Source organism: Pinus tabuliformis, chromosome 2_2 (assembly GCF_031772625.1).
Source record: "Pinus tabuliformis cultivar Carrire ecotype Pingquan chromosome 2_2, CPIR1, whole genome shotgun sequence".
Taxonomy (NCBI): domain Eukaryota; kingdom Viridiplantae; phylum Streptophyta; class Pinopsida; order Pinales; family Pinaceae; genus Pinus; species Pinus tabuliformis.
Genome location: NC_142300.1, coordinates 820410250 through 820430146, shown reverse-complemented (window position 1 = coordinate 820430146; position 19897 = coordinate 820410250). Strand labels below are relative to the sequence as shown.

The 19897-nt window shown below is 38.8% G+C and overlaps 1 protein-coding gene across 2 annotated transcripts; it reads right to left on the bottom strand.

Moving 5' to 3' along the window:
- Nucleotides 1-6989: 6989 nt before the first annotated feature.
- On the bottom strand, nucleotides 6990-14201 carry LOC149195500 (cytochrome P450 704C1-like). Of its 2 annotated transcripts, none has more exons than XM_089405345.1 (7): nucleotides 14078-14201; nucleotides 13685-13971; nucleotides 13311-13526; nucleotides 8822-9109; nucleotides 8336-8680; nucleotides 7560-7760; nucleotides 6990-7472 (listed from the first exon to the last, which is right to left on the bottom strand). In XM_089405345.1, the coding sequence occupies exons 2-7, from the start codon at nucleotides 13961-13963 to the stop codon at nucleotides 7284-7286; spliced, it is 1518 nt and encodes a 505-aa protein (XP_089261471.1). In that variant the 5' UTR covers nucleotides 13964-13971; nucleotides 14078-14201; the 3' UTR covers nucleotides 6990-7283. The 2 variants fall into 2 exon arrangements, with proteins under 2 accessions (XP_089261471.1, XP_089261470.1); XM_089405344.1 differs by having other exon boundaries at nucleotides 14094-14170.
- Nucleotides 14202-19897: the final 5696 nt, after the last annotated feature.

Below are 19897 nucleotides of genomic sequence, written 5' to 3'. Positions count from 1 at the left end.
TCTCAGTACCATCTGGTTATGCCTAGCGGATGAAGTTCTCTTCAATATTGTTGAAGAGACTACGGCGTCAGGATTATGGGAAAAACTTGAAAATCTCTATATGACAAAGTCATTAACCAACAAAATTTATCTGAAAGAAGGTTCAAACATTGCAGAACATTTAAATGTTTTTAATACACTAATATGTCAATTAACAGATATGGAAGTCAAAATACAGGAAGAAGATAAAGCCATAACCTTGCTGTGTTCTCTGCCTGAATCGTGGGATCACTTCGTAACTTCGATCAGCTTCAACACTGCTGATTCTTTGAAGTTTGAATCAGTCGTGGGAGCTCTCCTGTCTGAAGAAGTATGAAGGAAATCCAGCACTGAAACCGCCGCATCAGAAGCCATGGTCGCTAGAGGACGCTCAAAGGAAAGAGGAGAAAAACCAAGGGGGTCTTCCAGATCGAAATCGAAGGGAAAGAAGTGTAAGGCAAAATGTTGGAACTGCAGTAAAGTTGGACACTTGAAGAAGGACTGTTGGAAACGAAAGGAATTCGAAAACCCGAAGAACGAAGCGAATCAGGTCAATTCAGGTATGATAGACGAAGTTTTATCTGTTGAAGAATTATGTATGATAGATGAAACTTCACCTGAATGTAATGTCTCTCAGGGTTTTGATAGCTGGCTCTTAGACTCTGGTGCTTCGCATCACATGTGCCCACATAGAAATTGGTTTACTTCATATAAAAATGTAAACGGTAGTTCTGTGTTTATGGGTAACAATGTGTCATGTCAGACTGTTGGGATGGGAGATATCAGGATTAAGATGTATGATAACACAGTTAGGACATTAACTAGTGTTATACATGTACCTGATTTGAAGAAAAATTTGATTTCTTTGGGAGTGTTGGATTCAGATGGTTATAAGTTTACAGGTCACGATGGCGTCTTGAAAGTCTTTAAAGGAGCCCTTGTGGCTATGAAGGCAGAAAAGGTCGGAAATCTTTATAGGTTAAAAGGAAGTACTCAGGTCAGTGAAGCAGCGGTTGCGTCAGAAAAGGAAGAAGCAGGTACTCATCTGTGGCATCAGCGATTGGGTCATATGAGCGAAAAAGGTCTTCAGATACTGATGAAACGTAAATCTCTTCCCGATTTGAAATCCTTGAAGTTAGATTTCTGTAAACATTGTGTGTATGGAAAACAGTGTAAACAAAGATTTAAAGTTGGAAATCATAATAGTAAAGATGTTTTAGACTATATTCACTCTGATCTGTGGGGTCCATCCCCTGTTGTGTCATATGGAGGTGCATTGTATTTTTTAACGTTTATTGATGATTACTCTCGTAAAGTTTGGGTCTATATGCTAAAAAGGAAAGTTGATGTATTAAATGTCTTTAAACAATTTAAAGTAATGGTAGAGAAAAGAACAGGCAAATCTATTAAATGTCTAAGAACTGACAATGATGGTGAGTTCACTTCAGTTGAATTTGAACAATATTGTAAGAATGAGGGAATTGTTAGACACAAAACTGCTGTTTATACTCCTCAGCAAAATGGTGTTGCTGAGCGTATGAATCAGACTCTTATGGAAAGAGCCAGAAGCATGATCAGCAATGCTAACTTGCAAAAGGAGTTGTGGGCAGAAGCAGTATCTACTGCTTGTTATTTAGTTAACAGATCACCTTCAGTAGCAATTGATTGTAAAATTCCTGAAGAAGTTTGGACAGGTCAGCATTGTGACTATTCACATTTGAAGATATTTGGCTATGATGCTTATTCTCTCATTCCGAAAAATCAGTGTTCAAAATTAGATCCAAAGTCGAAATGTTATGTCTTTGTTTGGTATGACTATGCAGTGAAAAGATATAGGTTGTGGGATCCTACATGGAGGAAGATGGTCATTAGTAGAGATGTAACATTTGATGAATCCTCTCTGTTAAAATCAAATGTTGAAAGAATTGAACAAGAACAGGTATCGCCGAATCAACGAGTTCAGTTGGAGGCTAGACCTTTCGGTGAGAGTCGAAAGGAAGGAGAGACTTTTGGAGAAAAAGGTGTTGATGACACAAATGAAGCCATTGAAGCTTCTGAACCAGTGCAAGTTTCTGAACCAGTTCAGCAACCAATAGCTCTGAGAAGGTCTACAAGGGAACGGAAAACTCCCAAAAGGTATGAAGATTCTGCTTCATCTTTTGCTTTGATTACTGAAGATGGGGAACCTTCTTGTTATCAGGAAGCAGTAGATGATACAGATAGCGAGAAATGGAAAATGGCTATGGAAGAAGAAATGGACTCTTTAGCCAAGAACAATACCTGGGATCTTGTAGAGCTTCCTGAAGGGAGAAGTGTTGTTGGATGTAAATGGGTCTTCAAGCTGAAACAGAAAGTTGATGGAAGTATCGAAAGGTATAAGGCGCGACTGGTAGCAAAAGGGTATTCTCAGGTTGAAGTTATAGACTTTCATGAGATTTTTTCTCCAGTTTTAAAACTTGTTTCTATACGTACTGTGTTGGCACTAACTGCGTTGCTTAATCTTGAGTTAGAACAATTAGATGTTAGAACAACTTTTCTACATGGTGATTTGAACGAATAGATATATATGGAACAACTAGAAGGTTTTGTACGAGGTCGCAGCAGAAGATTAGTTTGCAAGCTCAGGAAATCATTGTATGGTCTAAGGCAGTCTCCCAGACAATGGTACAAGAAGTTTGATTCCTTCATGGTGAGCCATAACTTTATAAGAAGTGAGTATGATCATTGTGTGTACTTCAAAAGTTTCAATGGCATTTCCATTATCTTAGCTTTGTATGTTGACGATATGCTTATTGCAAGCAAAAGCATGGAAGAGATCAACAGGTTAAAGGCTCAACTCTCAAGGACGTTTGATATGAAGGATCTTGGAGCAGCAAAACATATCTTGGGCATGGAGATACACAGAGACAGGAAAAATGGTAAGCTTTGGTTATCACAGCAGAAGTATGTAGAGAAGGTACTTGAAAAGTTCTCGTCTTTAATGGTAGTGAAGGATCAGTCTGCGGATATGTAGATGCTGACTATGCAGGTGATTTGGACAAAAGAAGATCTACTACAGGTTATGAATAATGTGAAACCTGTTAATGTTCCACTAGCTTCCCATTTTAAGCTTTCTTCGGTTTTGAGTCCTAGAGTTGATGAAGAAAAGCAGTATATGTCTCATGTACCATATGCAAACGCTGTAGGCAACTTAATGTATGCGATGGTATCTACAAGACCTGACATTTCACATGCAGTTGGAGTTTTCAGCAAGTTCATGGCAAATCCAGGTAAAGAACATTGGCAAGCAGTGAAATGGGTGCTTCGATATCTAAGAGGCACAAGTGACCATTGCATCGTCTTTAATGGTATTGAAGGATCAGTCTGCGGATATGTAGATGCTGACTATGCAGGTGATTTGGACAAAAGAATATCTACTACAGGTTATGTCTTTACTCTTGCAGGTGGAGCAATTAGTTGGATGTCAAAGCTTCAAGAAACAGTTGCGTTGTCCACTACCGAAGCTGAATATATAGCTGCTTCAGATGCCAGTAGAGAAGCAATCTGGTTAAAGAGTCTGCTCGATGAGATTGGAAGGACGCAAGAGAAAGTGAATGTACTTTGTGACAGTCAAAGCGCTATTCACTTGGCTACAAATCCTGCTTATCACAGCAGAACCAAGCACATTGATGTAAGGTATCATTTTCTGAGACATGTGATCAATGGCGGAAAAGTAGCTCTTCAAAAGGTCCATACGCAAGAGAATTGTGCAAACATGTTCACAAAGACAGTTACAATAGAGAAGTTGCGGTGGTGTTTAGCTTCTCTTGGCTTTCCGAAAAGATGATGAATGGGCATGGGCAAGAGATTAGGAAAATTGTTGTCAAGGTGGAGTTTGTTAGTTTGACAACGAATTAGTAACTTTGGGTAAAATGTAACTAGACAGTTTTATACCGAAATATTAGTTATGTAACGCCCATGAAATGTAATGAGCGGAGAATCATTGTTGAATAAGAAATTCCAATCCATTCAGTTTCTTGTCTTGGTTATTCTTGTTGAGCTTTCTTGTTTTCTTCATTATTTCAGTTATTCATACAACATATTTTTCTATAGGTTACACTAATTTTTACTAGTGATTTTAAAGATCTTCTTATTTGTAAGCCATGTAGAAATTTGTGCTAACAAAACCAAGCTCTGAATACAATGTCAAAAAATATCTATCCACACCCAAGGTGAATAACTACCTTATGATCTCAGGAAATAAAACTTTTATTGAATTTCTAAATTAAACAGAAAATGATCTCAGGAAATAAAACTTTTACTGAATTTTTAATTTAAAGAGAAAATGATCTCAAGAAATAAAACTTACAGAATTTTTAAATTAAATAGAAAAATTCAGATGATAAATTAATCGCATAATGGCTGGAAAATTGTTAGATTTTCCAATACATCAAAAATTGCAGGCATTACTAAACTTCCTTACTAATTATCATTACATTTTTACTTCCTACCAATTATCATTACATTTTTAGTGGTGTCAGGGTGGATTCCAGAGTGGCGGTTAGTCCACGTGAATGATTCCCAATGAGACCAGTGCGAAAATCCAACACCTCTTTCAAACTCAAATCGGGGAATCAAACCTGGGCTAAGGCTCTAATATCATGTTGAGGTATTCCATTACACCAAAAAGTGCGCGGGCATTAGTAAACTTCCTACCAATTATCATTACCTTTTTTTAGTGGTCCTAGAGTGGATCCTAGAATGGCGATTAGTCCAGGATTACCAAAAATATATCAGTGAAAAAAAAAAAAAAATTGTACTGCCTTTCAAATCAATTTTTCATTATTTTTTTCAAAACCTACAAGGGTTTTAAAGAGAGAGTCCATACAGGTTGGTAGAATTTTAAAATATCTGTGGAAAAACCTGTTATCAGTTTTCTGGAAAACCAACCTTTCGTACTAGCTTAGTGAGTCCATCATCAGGGCAATGTGATCTGCATTTAGAGAAAAAAGAGTGTGAAAGCATGGAGCAAAATGCAGATCACATTACCCTGATGATGGACTCACTAACCTCGTCCGAAATGTTGGTTTTCCAAAAAACTGATAACAAGTTTTTCCACAGATATTTTAAAAATCCTAAAGGGTTCCTCAACTGAGAAAACTCTTCCCACCAGAAAAAGGAAATCAACAGCAAATCCCTAGCAGCTGTACGGCCATGTATGATCACTAAAAAGAACTCGACCTACACTCTAAAAATCGATTGAGATCATATGGCCCTTTGCTAGGTTGAACTTCTCCTTCTACGACTAGATCATATGGCATCCTTATTCCTTGAAATTGTATGGCGTTCACAAATCTGGCTGAAGTCAATTTCACTTTACTGCTTTGTTTCCCACTACTTGTCAGCTTGCACACTGAGTGAATTCTTTTTTCTCTTTGCAACTAAGTTACTGTGCCACTTTTTCTTCTATCTTGCTCTGTCTTTATAATTTTGAGTTGATGACTATTCTAAGTCTCCACAATTTTAATCTGTCATTAAGATCAACGATAGAGATTTAATCTCAATCTCAATAATCAAAAGTGGAGATTTATCTAAATCACTACTGCTATTAAATTACACTTTATTAGACTTTTTCGTAACTTAAAATTAAAGTCTCTTCGTCTCTTCCATCTAATAAAGTGAATTACAAATAGAAAGGACTCAAACGACTTCCCACACATTTGACACAAAACCTGTGCATTGCCGTATTCTGTGCTGATCTAACTAGAGTTGTTCGCATTACTGTTATTGTTGTTGTTGAGAGAGTTTTCCATTGTCACATCCCGACCCTCAATTCGATGGTGGAGTCTTTTAATTTCATATAGCTCGAGGAAAAATTGTCCCTCTGCAATTGGTCCCTTCTATGAGGAAAATTATCTCTCTGTTGAAACATATGTATTTGAGATTTACAACAAGAGATGATAGTACTGCTTATGGTTTCCTGAATTTTAAACTAAGGATTATAAGCAAAAATTGTCCCTCTGCAATTGGTCCCTTCTATGAGGAAAATCATCTCTCTCTGTTGAAACATCTGTATTTGAAATTTACAACAAGAAATGATAGTACTGCTTATGGTTTCCTGAATTTTAAACTAAGGATTCTAAAGCAAATATTTCTGCCAGTTTCTAGCGATATATTTCTATCTCTGATACCGTATTTGAAGGTTTCAATTTATAAGATTGTATTTGTGGTAGGAAAATACTGCTGCTTTGAGGACTACTCTTCATCTGCATAAGAAAAACACAACTCGTTGGAATAGAAATCGGTTAAGAGATAATATTGGTATCCCATTCTTGAGGATAGGGATTGGGCACTTTAAAAATCAAAAATTTAAAAATCCCAGTAACAACAATACTGCAAGAAAATAAATTTAAATGGAATAATTCATTTGAAAAAAACAGAACTTTCAATACACCACACGTGTGTTTCTTTATTTATCATTTAGTTCCCTTTCCCTAACTTACCTTTGATACAAGATAGGCTATGTTGTATGTGATTCTAATATTGATATGCGAGTTCTGTACAGGCCCAAAGCCATCGTCTTCATGCTGACTAAAATAGTCTGATAGGAAAGAGTCACTCCCACATATCTTTTAATTCCTCTCTTTTTTTCAATAGAATGCTTCCTTTGACTATCTATATAAACAGTAAATTATGGGCATTTTACATCAAAAATTAAAAAAAGCCATTTGGAAGTTGCCACTAGGGTAGACCAAAACAGATCACAGGAAAGACCTCACTACCAAAATCATCCAAGCATTTTCAACAAAATTACCATTTCGGTAAATACAGTATGACTAATAAAAATTCATGTCGCATTAAAAATCATAAATCCAGCCTTTCAGCACACAGAAAGAATCACAAACATCATGACCCCTAAAGCAGGGATTCCTCATTCCAGTAATTCTTTATTATTTTATTAAACATTTATTCAAAAGAATATGATAAAGTTCTTATTAGAAAAACAGGGAATTGATGCCACAGATCGGCACCTATGAATACATAAGATGATATAACCTATATTATGAAGCACTATTCTGTGCCTAGTGTGTTCTACTTGTCTGGCTCCTTCAACATTTTCTATTCAAACAATGTTTTCATCGCCCAAAGGGGTTTTGATATTGTGGTATGACTCAACATAACAGATGCCTTCAACTAGACAAAATCAAAATATCTTAAAATACTTATGTACAACGGATAAAAGCTTTCTGTGTATTGCTGTACCTTATTGTCAAGTAAAACTGTGATCAGCAATCTAATCTAGGCTTGACACGAAGATTTAATCCATCTTCAGTCATATGGAGTGTCAGTGAGGGACGATATTTCACTTCCTTACCTTCAACAGCTTCAAATTTGAAGAAACGTACAAGCACAGCAGCAAAAATCTTCATTTGCATGTATGCAAAGTCCTTGCCAAGACAAATGCGAGGTCCAGCCTGTAAGTCAAGCACACACCTTATCGATTTCAAGGCATTAGCTTAGGTACTTTTGAAAAGATTAACTATAAGGGTTAGGAGACTTACCTGAAATGCAGTGAATTTGAATGGTGATTGAGGCGTAAAAACTCCATTCTGAAGCCACCTCTCTGGCCTAAACTCCTCTGCATCACTGCCCCAGAGGTATGTCATTCTTCCCATTGAGTAAGGGACATAATTGATTATATCACCTTTCTTGACTTTGAATCCATCGGGAAGGATGTCATCAGAAACTACATGTTTTCCATCCTGCAAATTGTGTTTTGTTAATTTATGATGAACCATACTCTTTGATCTTTAAATCAATATTATATATGTTTTGTCAATTTATGATGAGCCATACTCTTTGATCTTTAAATCAATATTATATATGTTTTGTCAATTTATGATGAGCCATACTCTTTGATCTTTAAATCAATATTAAATGGAGAACGATGATGAATATAGGAGGTATTCTATTCAAAAGGTACAACCATTTCTGCACTTCTAATTTAAGCATAGGAATCCAAAAATCAAATGAACTTATCCCTACTTTTGAAGTCATAAAAGAAATTGGTTTGGGCAAACCCACAAATGCAATGAAAATATCAATATAATATTACGCCATATATCATAAAAGAAATTGGTTTGGGCAAACCCGCAAATGCAATGAAAATATTAATATAATATTACGCTATATATCCTCTATCCTAACTAATGGAATTCCAGTGCATGCTAACAAGAGGAGAAACAAGACTAACAAGACACAATTATTGATGGACAATGATCAGTCAAAAGAATGTTGGAGATATACCCAAATGACCGAACATTAATACGCGTCTTACCACAGGAACAGCTGGGTGTAGGCGCAAGGCTTCTGATAAAGCTGCTTGAAGATAGTGCATGTTATCCAATACTGATTGCGTCAGACTTTGAGAAAACATACTTATAGATTCTTCAATTGACATACATTCATTTTCCTTGACCAGGCCACAAATTTCTTGCAGAATTTTTCCTTCAACATCTGGATTTTTGCAAAGCAAATGAAAAAACCAACAAAGGGTAACTGCTGTTGTGTCCCGGCCAGCTATCATGAAATTCAGAATAATATCTCGGAGATACTTGTCCGAGCAATTCTCCGGGTGTTTCTCACTCAATGCAATAAAGCGAGACAATATATCTGGTTTTACCTGTAAAATTATTTGAACCCAGTGACAAAGAAACAAGGTCATGAGTTCCAGCAATAAACTAGTCAGAGAAAATGTGAAAAGAACAATTAGATAGTCTGCTTGTGGCATAAGTTACTAAGACAGGTGTGAGGATTCTCTTACATAGTTATTTTGGACGGAAATCTCCTTTCTTCTCTTCTGAATGACCTTGTAGACAAAATCATCCACTGTTTTGATGCTTTCCTTCATAGTGACTTCTGACCCAATATTGAAGTATCGTTTTAATTTCCAAGAAAGATCAACAAAACGCCACAAAAGCATAGCATTTGCAGTATCAAAAGCCTCTGCAAAAGATGCCTCTGCTCCAGAGTTGGCCTTTGATAAGCTGTTGATTTCCACCCCAAAGCCCAGTTTGCAGATTGCATCCATCGTTGATTTCAGTAAAAGACCCTATTGCCATTTATCCCTGTCAAATTGTGATTCTGCCCCATACTATTTTGCCAGAGTATTCACACAAGGATATATAAAGAAATACAGAGAGAAATTAATGTGAAAAGAACTCCCATCTTAGGGATGCCCTCTAGCAATAGCTTGTAATCCATCACATGGATATCAACTGCAATCCCAAAAGGGCCCTAGGGGCTAATATGAGTAATCGTTTTCTCACAGGGCACATCGCCTTCTTCCTTGGAATTTCAAGAGGCAGTCATTGGTCCACTTACATAAAAGTCATTGGTAACTTGTTAGTAAGTCTTGAAACTGCAATTTCATATATATAGTTTGAACTTTGAGGCCTCAGAGATCTTTTCTGAATATCTAAATGGAGAGTAGCTCAACCATCAACTATTTTTAATTATCCAGGAAGTCATGGAATCCATTCTCACTTTCTGAATATCAATGGAGAGTAGCTTAACCATCAACTATTTTTAATTATCCAGGAAGTCATGGAATCCATTCTCACTGAGGCCTACAGGTTTACTAGCTACTATTTTGGCTGGCAATGAATACAGCCATCCCTCCAGAAAGCCATAGGGTGCTGGTAAGGTACTAGCTTCCTGGACAATGATCAGTCAAAAGAATGTTTGTGATACCTAAATGACCTTAGAAATATACGCGTTTTACACAGGAACAGCTGGGTGTAAGCGCAAGGCTTCTGATAAAGCAGCTTGAAGATAGTGCATGTTATCCAATACTGTGTGCGTCAGACTTTGAGAAAACATAATTATAGATTCTTCAATTGACATTATATTCATTCTCCTTGACCAGGTCACGGATTTCTTGCAGAAATTTTCCTTCAACATCAGGATTATTGCAAAGAAAATGAAAAAACCAACAAAGGGTAACTGCAATGTGTGCCGGCCAGCTATCATGAAATTCAAAAATAATATCTAGGAGATACTTGTCCGAGTAATTCTCTAGGTATTTCTCACTTAATGCAAGAAAGCGAGACAGTATGTCTAGCTTTACCTGTAAAAATATTTGAAGCCAGTGACACAGAAACAAGTTATCGAGTACCAGCAATTAACTAGGTCTCGAGTACCAGCAATTAACTAGTCCGAGAAAATGTGAAAAGAACGATTAACGTCTGACATAAGTTCCAAACCAAGACTAAGACTGGTGTGAGCACTCTCTTACATAGTTATTCTGGATGAAAATCCCCCCTCTCCTCTTCTGAATACCTTGACAAAATTTTCCACTGTTTTGATGCTTTCTTTCATGGCGACTTCTGACACAATATTGAAGTGTCGTTTTAATTTCGATGCAAGATCAACATAACGCCACAAAAGCATAGCATTTGTAGTATCAAAAGCCTTTGCAAAAGATGTCTCTGCTCGAGAGTTGGTATTTGATAAGCTGTTGATCTCCACCCAAAGCCCAGTTTGCAGATTGCATCCATTGTTGATTTTAGTAAAAGACCCTACTGGCATTTATCGCTGTCAATTTATGGTTCTGCACCATACTATTTTTCCATAGAGTATTCACACAAGGATATATAGAGACATACAGAGGGATTAATGTGAAAAGAGATCCCATCTGAGGGACATGATCTCTAGCAATAGCTTGTAATCCATCACATGGATAACAACCGCCCAAGAGGGTCCTTAGGGACGATATGAATACTTGTTTTCTCAAAGGGCACTTCCCCTTGTTTCTTGGAATTTGAGGAGGCAAACATTAACACAAGAGTCAGTGGCTACCTCTTTGGCAATACGTTTTGAAACCATAACTTCAAACTTTTATATATATGGTTTAAAGAAAAGTCTTGGATCCTATCATCTTTTATATATCTCTTCTATATATCACGTACCACGATGGGATAATTCAAGCATCAGCCATTATATCTCTTCTATATATCACGTACCACGATGGGATAATTCAAGCATCAGCCATTATCTCCATTGTAAATTCCAATGGACTCATTAGATTTGAACTCGTGACCTAAGATTTTTATGTGTCATCCGTGTTAGTAATATACATAAATAAGGTGAATGGTAGTGAATTGTTCTAATCCCTGAATATTAGCACAATTAATTGTCATTTACCCAAGTATTTTGTTGATGCAGAATTCTTATGTCACAAGTTCAAATCTAATTAAGTCCATTGGAGTTACCAATAATGATTGTGGTTGATGGTTGAACTACCCCATCTAAATATTTGGAAGATGAAGGGATCTCGAGGCTATATGGGGCCAATATTTGGAAGATGAGGGGATCTCGAGGCTATATATAAGCCCTATGGATAGCTTGGTTGGTTCAACCCTTTCCACTATGGTGTAATTCTCACAGTGGTCATAGAATCCATTCTCACCAAAGCCTACAAACTTACTCACTGTTATTGAGGTCTCCTAGCTGCTATTGTGGTTGGCAATGAATACCGCCATCACTTTGGAAAACCACAAGGTGGTGGTAAGGTACTAGCGTACTCACTTTGAACACTTCATACAACCAAAATTGATATAAAACTGCAAGGTGTTGATACAATACTATTTCCTCATTTTTAACACTTTGTAGACCAGAAATATGTGTGTGAGAGAGAGTAAGTTAATAAGTAGACAATACAACTTATTTTCAGTGGAATTTTTTTCTTATGGTTTTTACTCATATTAAGATGATTTAAATCATCAAAATTTCAAGGCTGGAACTTAACATTACTGAAAAAAAAGACAAAATCACCAAAAACTTGTAAAACGAAATCACCAAAACTTCTACAGTGGAACTTTAATTTACTAAAGGGAAAAAAAGAAAACACTAGAAATTGAGTTTGTCCACTTATTAACTCACTCCATACACCAGAGGGGAAAATAACAAATACAATTTTAAATATAAATTTTCAACATGCACGAGTGTTAGGGTAGTTACGTAAACTTGACTCGATCAAGTTACTAAAGGTTTTCAAGCTCTAGGTTTATGGGAATCCATGGTTTTGCCCATAGAATTCATATAATGTATCCTATTTATAGGCGGAAACACTTCATGTTAATTTATCCTTTGGGGCCACTGGGATCCAAAACAATGGTGTCTTTAAACGCCACCACTTCTTCCTATTTCATGAGCCTAACAACCGGTATCAGAGCCTAGTGAATATGAGAGTTGTGGTTGAAGTTGTAGTGTGTTGATTAGAGCGTGGAGTTGAGAATGAAGCGTGAATGGGCTGGTAAAGTAAGTGTCAGGACCAGGTTGAAGTTGTAGTGTGTTGATTAGACCCTGGAGTTGAGAGTGAAGCGTGAATGGACTGGTAAAGTAAGTGTCACGACCAGTGAATTAGGTTTTAGAGGTCCTAGAGAAGCTACTAGGAAAATATTGTGCATTATAGTAAAAGGCTATGGTGGCCATGACAAAGGAGAATGATGACCACTAAATTGATTTTAGTTGTATTAATGAGAGATTGCACAGATCAAATAATGTTGAAAGACTAGGTCGAGATATGGATCAACAAAGCTAGAGATGTAGCAAGAGAGTGGTTGTATGGACGAAAAAACAGAAATGGAGTCTATGGCTTGAAGTTTTATGGAGGTGATAAGAGTCACACGGGTGTGTGAACACCCTAAGCGTTTTTTATCCAATTTATGAAATCCTGCCATACATAGGAAGTTGTAAGACTTATTGTTCAAGCATACATATTGCGCAGGAGCACGGATTGTTGTAACTTGTAAGACCTTAACACTTTGATGAGGCATCCATGTAGTGTAGTGGTGCATGGAATCGTCAAGCTATGGAATGGACCACTTGGATAGGTACCAGGTTGGTAGGTGTATTGGTATCCTAGCTTGAGTAGGGAATATGATATCTCAGTTGAGATGGTTGATGAATGATTGAAACCAGGTTAAAGTTCCTCAGTCATGTTTAAGGGGGGATTGTTAGGGTTGTTAGATAAACTTGACTGGGTCAAGTTAATGAAAATTTTTGAGTGCCAGGTTTATGAGAACCCATGATTTTGGCCATGGTATTCATCTCTAATGTAACCTATTTGAAGGTAAAAAGACTCCATGTTAATTGATCCTTCGGGCTAGTGAAATCCCAAGCAACATCATCTTTAGACACTACCACTTCTCTTGGTTTCATGATCCTAACACAGAAATGAAAACAAGAAATGCAACTTTAACTATAAATTTTCAGAGAAAATCAGCTAATAGGTAAAGGATTTATCATGCCTGCATCTCTACTGCTTGCTTTGCTCCACAAGCTTCCAAAAGAATTTTGGAAAGTTTCACTACATTCTCTCGGAAAGCAACACTGCTGGAGTCCTTCAACATTTTGGTAGAGAACTCAAAACTAGCTAATTTTCGCTGTTGTCGCCACTGCTCACCATCAACGCTGAAAATGCCATCCCCGAGAAGGTCTTCCATAATATCATGGATGAACTTTCCCTATGAATTTTTCAAAATTACAATAATCACAACCACAAACATAAAACCATGGTTGAACTTTCCCTATGAATTTTTCAAATTACATTAATAACAACCACACATATAAAACTATGGCTAGATATATCTGAAGCAATCACTTCCATGTAACAGAAGCTGACCTTGACGTAGTTTGCAAAATTAAATCTAAGAATGTGCTCCACATTTGCAGGATCTGTGGTACAAACGTAGCTGAAAGTAGGATAAGATATCCTGTAAGTTTTGTAGCGTCTGTGATGATCACAAAGATAGTCATGTAAGCGTTTGAAATTGATGATGTGAGAAACAACGGTTGCAGCCACAGGATGGCACAGGTCACCACTCCATTTCATTTTGAAATATAGTATCACCAACAAAGCCAGCGCTATTGATGCTGTCGCATATTCTACGCTCCAATCCATTGTTTCTTCTGGTAAGACAGACATGAATGTGATGAAATGAAATGGGTGCAGGGAATTGTCTGGATTATGCTACTTTAGGAAAAAAATAAAGACTTTGGTGCAAGGAATTGTAACCCTCTGCATGCCAGACTTGCTTGGAAGAGGTAGAGTCTATGTGGGGGAACTTCCATGCGCTGAACGGTGAACCAGGTGCATGTGCTCAGCCCAAAATTATAGATCACTGTCAAATAGCATGTTACCGAATATCTTATTTGAATAAGTGTGATCCAGCAGGCTTGAAAGTGACTTACCCCGTTAAGAGTGTCTCCTACTAGTTGTCTGTATCATAAAATAAAGTTTAAGATGTTTAAATTTTATAGGAAGTGATATCATCAAATTTATCTTATTATATATTTTGCATTGCCAAAAATAAATTATTACATTTTGTTAAATTATAATTTTATTTTTATTTATCATGAAAAATTTAATATATATATTTTTTGGCGATGAATATGATTTATTGAAAAATAAAAAATATGATTATTTTTAATATAAATTTTAATTTTTATTATTATTAAAATTATGGGATGAAAAATGAATTTTCAACATTTATCTTATAATAATTAAATTACATTTTTACATTTCACATAGAAATCAATAAAAAATTAATATTTTTTTTAACATTAAAACTAATGTCAATATAAACGTAATCTAAAAATAATTCAACAAAATTAAATTCCTTTTAAACCTTTGAAAAAAATAGAACGACCACTAATTTATGAGAAAGAAAAATAAATTGGCGCTGAGTGCATTCTTAAATTTAAATTCCCCTGAATGCACTCAGCGCGAAAAGCACACCAATCCCCTTCTACTCAGAAAATTAAAAATCATCTGAGTCCGAGCCAAGTGTTCTGCAATCTACCTGCTCAATTGAGCACAAAGCTCTCGTGTACACCCGGCCACAAAGGCACCTCAAGCCACAGAGGCGATTCTGCTACAAAGGCAAGCGATTCAGCCACAAAGACTCTATAGATGGTTTCTGGCTCACCACCAACCCTCACATTACAATGACAAAAGATGGTTTCAGGTTGACCATAAACCATTACAAAGTGGTTTTGAGATCACCACGAACTTTCAGATGCCTTTAAAACTTACATTTCGTTCCACATTTTGGAGTTTCTGGGTACATACAATGACCATTACAATAACTGATCTTGCTTATAACATGCTAGGGAGTCTATTCCACAAACCACACTAACTCAAACAAACATCTATTTTGTTGTCCACCATAAACGTTGTTGTTGTTGCTTTACCTCATCTGTTCATTGTTCACATCTTGGGCATCCTTGTCTGTTCAAATAACTTCTTGGAACTCCATGCTTAACCTGTCATTCGTTAGAGTTGCAAATTCTAACAAAATAACTTTGCCTAAATTGAGTTAGCTAGGCTCAATAAGGCACAATAATTTTATCCATAATTCCAAGAAATAAAAAAAAATAACTTTCATGTTAACCAAAAGAAGTTCTTGTTCTTCAAAGCACCAGCCCTTTGAGCGACACCAGATTCTTGTGCCGCAGCTGCCCAACGGCCGCGAGCTCGGCCTCAAAGGTCTTCTCCAGGCTGTTGCGCTCGCCGTTCTCGGAAAGACATTTCACAGTCACAATAGAGCCATCGCTGGGCAAAACCACCTTGTAAACCCGACCGAATCCCCCGCTTCCGAGCAGCTCATCCTTGCAGAAACCCTTGGTGGCGATGTAGAGCTCCGCATAGCTGAAAACCCTGGTATTATTAGGGCTAAATTTTCCAGGATTCAGCTTAGTTAGGATAGCCCCAGGAGTATCATGAAACTCTGGGCCCTTATCGCTCGGCCATATCTGCCTCGGCCAAGCCTTCCACCGCCATCTCGAAGCCTGCGCCCGAACAGCCAAATCCATATCTTCCACAGTTGTGCGATCTTTCCAGCCACCAGCTTCATTTAGAGCATTGATTCGCCAAACTCCAGCAGTTCCGTTGAACCCAAAGAAGGCATGAGTAGAAGAGCCCACTTCTTGTTCAACAGTGAAATGATAATCCAAGGACATCTCCTGATTCTCCAAAACAAGAAGGTAATGCTTCAAGCATTTTTCAGATCCAGTCGCTTGTATGGTGCTACACAACAAATATTTCAAAATACCAATGTATATCTATTAGATTTTAGCAACACATACAGATACCATCCAGATCTTGGCACTGACATCAAAACCCTGTTGGATCTTGGCACCTACCAGAGAATTCTGATCTCTACAGCGACAAAATCAATGCCCAAACCTTATCAAAAAGGCACCCACAGTAAAATCCTCATCCAATAGCCTAAAATCAATGGACACAAGCGCTGAAACAAGCTCTCCAAAATAGGGAATTCACCCACATTCTCCAACTGGGCTTCTCCAGGAACCAGAAACAAAGCAGAAAATGCAAAAAACTCAAAATATCCTGATGTTCCTAGATTATACCGATTGGATACAGAGGTATCGATTTATGAAATATAAGGAAAACAGTCGAATCCATGAACCTGGAGGTCCACCCATTGCAGCAACCCCGAATAGGCTCTGCAACAATCCAGTGGCTTTCTTTCCCTCGGCCGATCCTAGGATTGAAAGCTTGCCACACAGATGCGATCTTCACCGAAGCACACTTCAATCTGCAGGTCTGCAGCAACGAAAGTTTCCACAACAGCCACAAACCAATCCAACAAGCATGTAGATCAATCACTAGGTTACCTCAAGCATGCAGATCTCCACCAAGCACTCAGATCTCCACAGATCTGCATAATTTGGATGCACAAAATAAGCTTTGACCTTGCTCTCAACCCACCTAGGAAAAGTAACTATATTACTGGCCAAGGCTCTCGTGCATGTACATATTACAGGCGCGATCCAAAATTTTTAGCAGCAACGAGTGCACTCAGGGGAATTCCTCTTGCAGCTCGTTCTTCCAAATAAGCAGATGGTTTGAAAAGTCCACCATACGATTCAGACCACTTCTTAAGACTAGAGTATATATTCCCAAAATGATGAACCTCGTCACAACACTGGCAACAAATAGAATAACCCGGCCTGAAGGAAGAAATGATCTCGGTCCAACCAATGAATATGATCTTCAGCAAATTTGTCCTCCAAAGTTCTCAGTGTAGCCCAATAATTGAGCTTCCAAATATTCCAAACTCGGTTCACATAGAATCTCGTTCTGGCAAATGAGATGATACAGCCCCCTCAGCAAATTGAACTTGGACTCCACAATTCGGCCTCAATAAAAAACAGAGATATGCCATCCAATTAAACACGAAGCCAAGGAAGATCTCGTCCTGTACATAGCAATTCGATCTTCATGTAATATATATGAGGAATTTCTACCCAAACAGTGAAGAAATTCGACCACCTTTAGACAAATACTTCAGTACGATTCGGCCCAGCCACAGAAGAGATTCAATCCTTCAAAATAATTTGAACATCACAAGGAAATTTGGTCTGCTGGGGGTAACAGAACTTGGCCCTTCAAGGATCTAAACTCGGCCTCCTTTAACAACACAATTAGGCTTCTTTTAGGATTAGCAAAACTCGGTCTCCCTATGATTTCACCCTACTTCAAGGAGTAGATATGGCATAATAATCGGGAGACTCTTCCTTCAATAACTCGGCCTTCTTAGTGAAATAATCTGGCCTTTCATGGATCAGACATCTTCTATGAGCACAAATCAACCTTACAAGAAATAACTATAGTATCATAAAAAAATAAACTCGATGTCCTCAGCACTTGATCTCCGGAAAAATAATATTAGCTTGGAGGACAGTAAACAGACAGTGACAACTTGAAGGGATAACTAACGGTTTTGGGAACAACGTAAATAACATGTAAGCCAGTAAAGATTCGTGTCTTCAGATCCACTAAACGCGCAACACATCCACACAGGGATGCCACAGCCTTACAAAGGCCGCTGCCATGTCTGCCACATGAAACCACAGCCAAATGATGGCCAAACTACCACCAATCAACTTGCTTGACTTCCACTGCAGCGATCAAGCCATCACCAACAAGCAGATCCACCAGTCCAGCTCTTCACCAGACACATGGAAGATCGACCTCCACTACTTGCTCTTCACGCTGATTATTGAGCTACAACAACGAAGAAAAGTTGCACAAATATTGTAAGGTCCTCGGGCGTGTAACGCGGTTGGGTGCCGGGCGGACCGGGCGCGGGCGCGGTTGTGCGACGGGTGCGCGGGTGAGCGGCGAGTCGGAGCGCACGACGGGCGCGGGTGCGGGCGAGCGACGAGCTGAGGCACACGCGACGGGCGCGCGCGGGCGAGCGACGAGCTGAGGCACACGCGACGGGCGCGCGCGGGTGAGTGACGAGCTGAGGCACACGCGACGGGCGCGCGCGGGTGAGCGACGAGCTGAGGCACACGCGACGGGCGCGCGCGGGCGGACAGACGAGTTGGAGCACACGACAGACTTACGACAAGTGAAAAATGAAGAGCGATGAAGGTTTATACCCGATGGAGCGTTGGGCGAGATAGTTGAAGGCCGACCCATGATGGAGGGCGGGTCGACATGTCTTGCGGGCATTCAAAGGGTGTGTAAACGTTGGTTGGGTGGTCAGATGGGCAGCCCCACCCACATGTTACAATGGATATATATTGAATGTGGTTGGAGAGCGTTCAAACATCATTAGACACACAACAACTTCGCACAAGAGGAGTGCGCAGTCTAGTACGCAGAAAGAACAAGAGGAAGAGCGCATAACTCATGCGCTAAGTCTTGGTTAGTTGCACAGTGATAGCTAACACTTGGAGTTGGGTGAAGGCGTTGGGCAAGGTGTGCCCGGCGATCGATTGTGGTGTGCACGAAGTCCTGGCGTGGGTGTCTTGGTTGCTCGGGTGAGCACCCGCCCATCGTGCAAGAGTGCACAAAAGTGATTTTCCTTGATTGTAAAATTAGCTAAGTATGGGACTTGGTATCTTCCAAGTGGACTTGTAAAAGCTTGTAATATTGAGGATTGATTAATACATATATTTTGGGCAGACTCATTGTTCAGGGAGTTGCCCCTCCCTTTATACTGTGCAACTGTGTTCTTGTTATAATTGTTGTTGATAATGAATGTGTATGGGTGTTCATTGGTATAAAGGATAAACATAATAATACTTGGTTGCGAAACACAAACTAAGTAGGAGAAAGTGAATTGGTTGTAGTCAACAAACATAAGTATTGGTGAAAAGAAAGTGTTCGGTGGTGCCACACCTCGCTAAGAGTGGTTGAAAGACTACCGCCAGCTTGGGGGCGTGACAGGTGGTATCAGAGCTCGTGTTTGGATTAACGATAAAGTGCTGATCCCACTGCACTATTGTGACAGGTGGTATCATAGCAGTTGATTTGGGCATTGAAGGTTGAAGTTGCTACACACCTCCACTGAAGTGAAGGTGGTATCAGAGCTAGTCTAAAGACTTCGAGGAGTCTTGCAGGAAGTTGGGTGAAACAAGTGTGCATACACTTGGATGTTGAAGACAGTGAAGCAGGTACTTGCAGGTGAAGGAAGTTGTTTCACACACAAGTGGAACAAGGGCTGGTTCAGGTTGCAGGCATCTTGGTAAAGATGTTGGATGGTCGAAACTAGATCGCAAAAGAGGAAGAAGTTGTTAGAGATGGCAGCTGAATCTCAGGCTAGGTCTAGTCATGTGCAGGATGCTACTATCACACTTATGGAAAAGGTGTTGTTGAGGATGGAGGTTATGGAGACTTCCTGGGATAAGAAGATGGACTTGTTCGCTAAGGAACAAGAGGCCAATTCGAAGATGAAGGAAGAGTTTGATGAACTCCGGACACAACACGAGTACACTGATCTTATGTGTACACAACTTGATGTAAGAGTCAAGGAGGCTGAAGAAGCAAGGGACCGGGGTCTTGCAGAGATCATGGAAT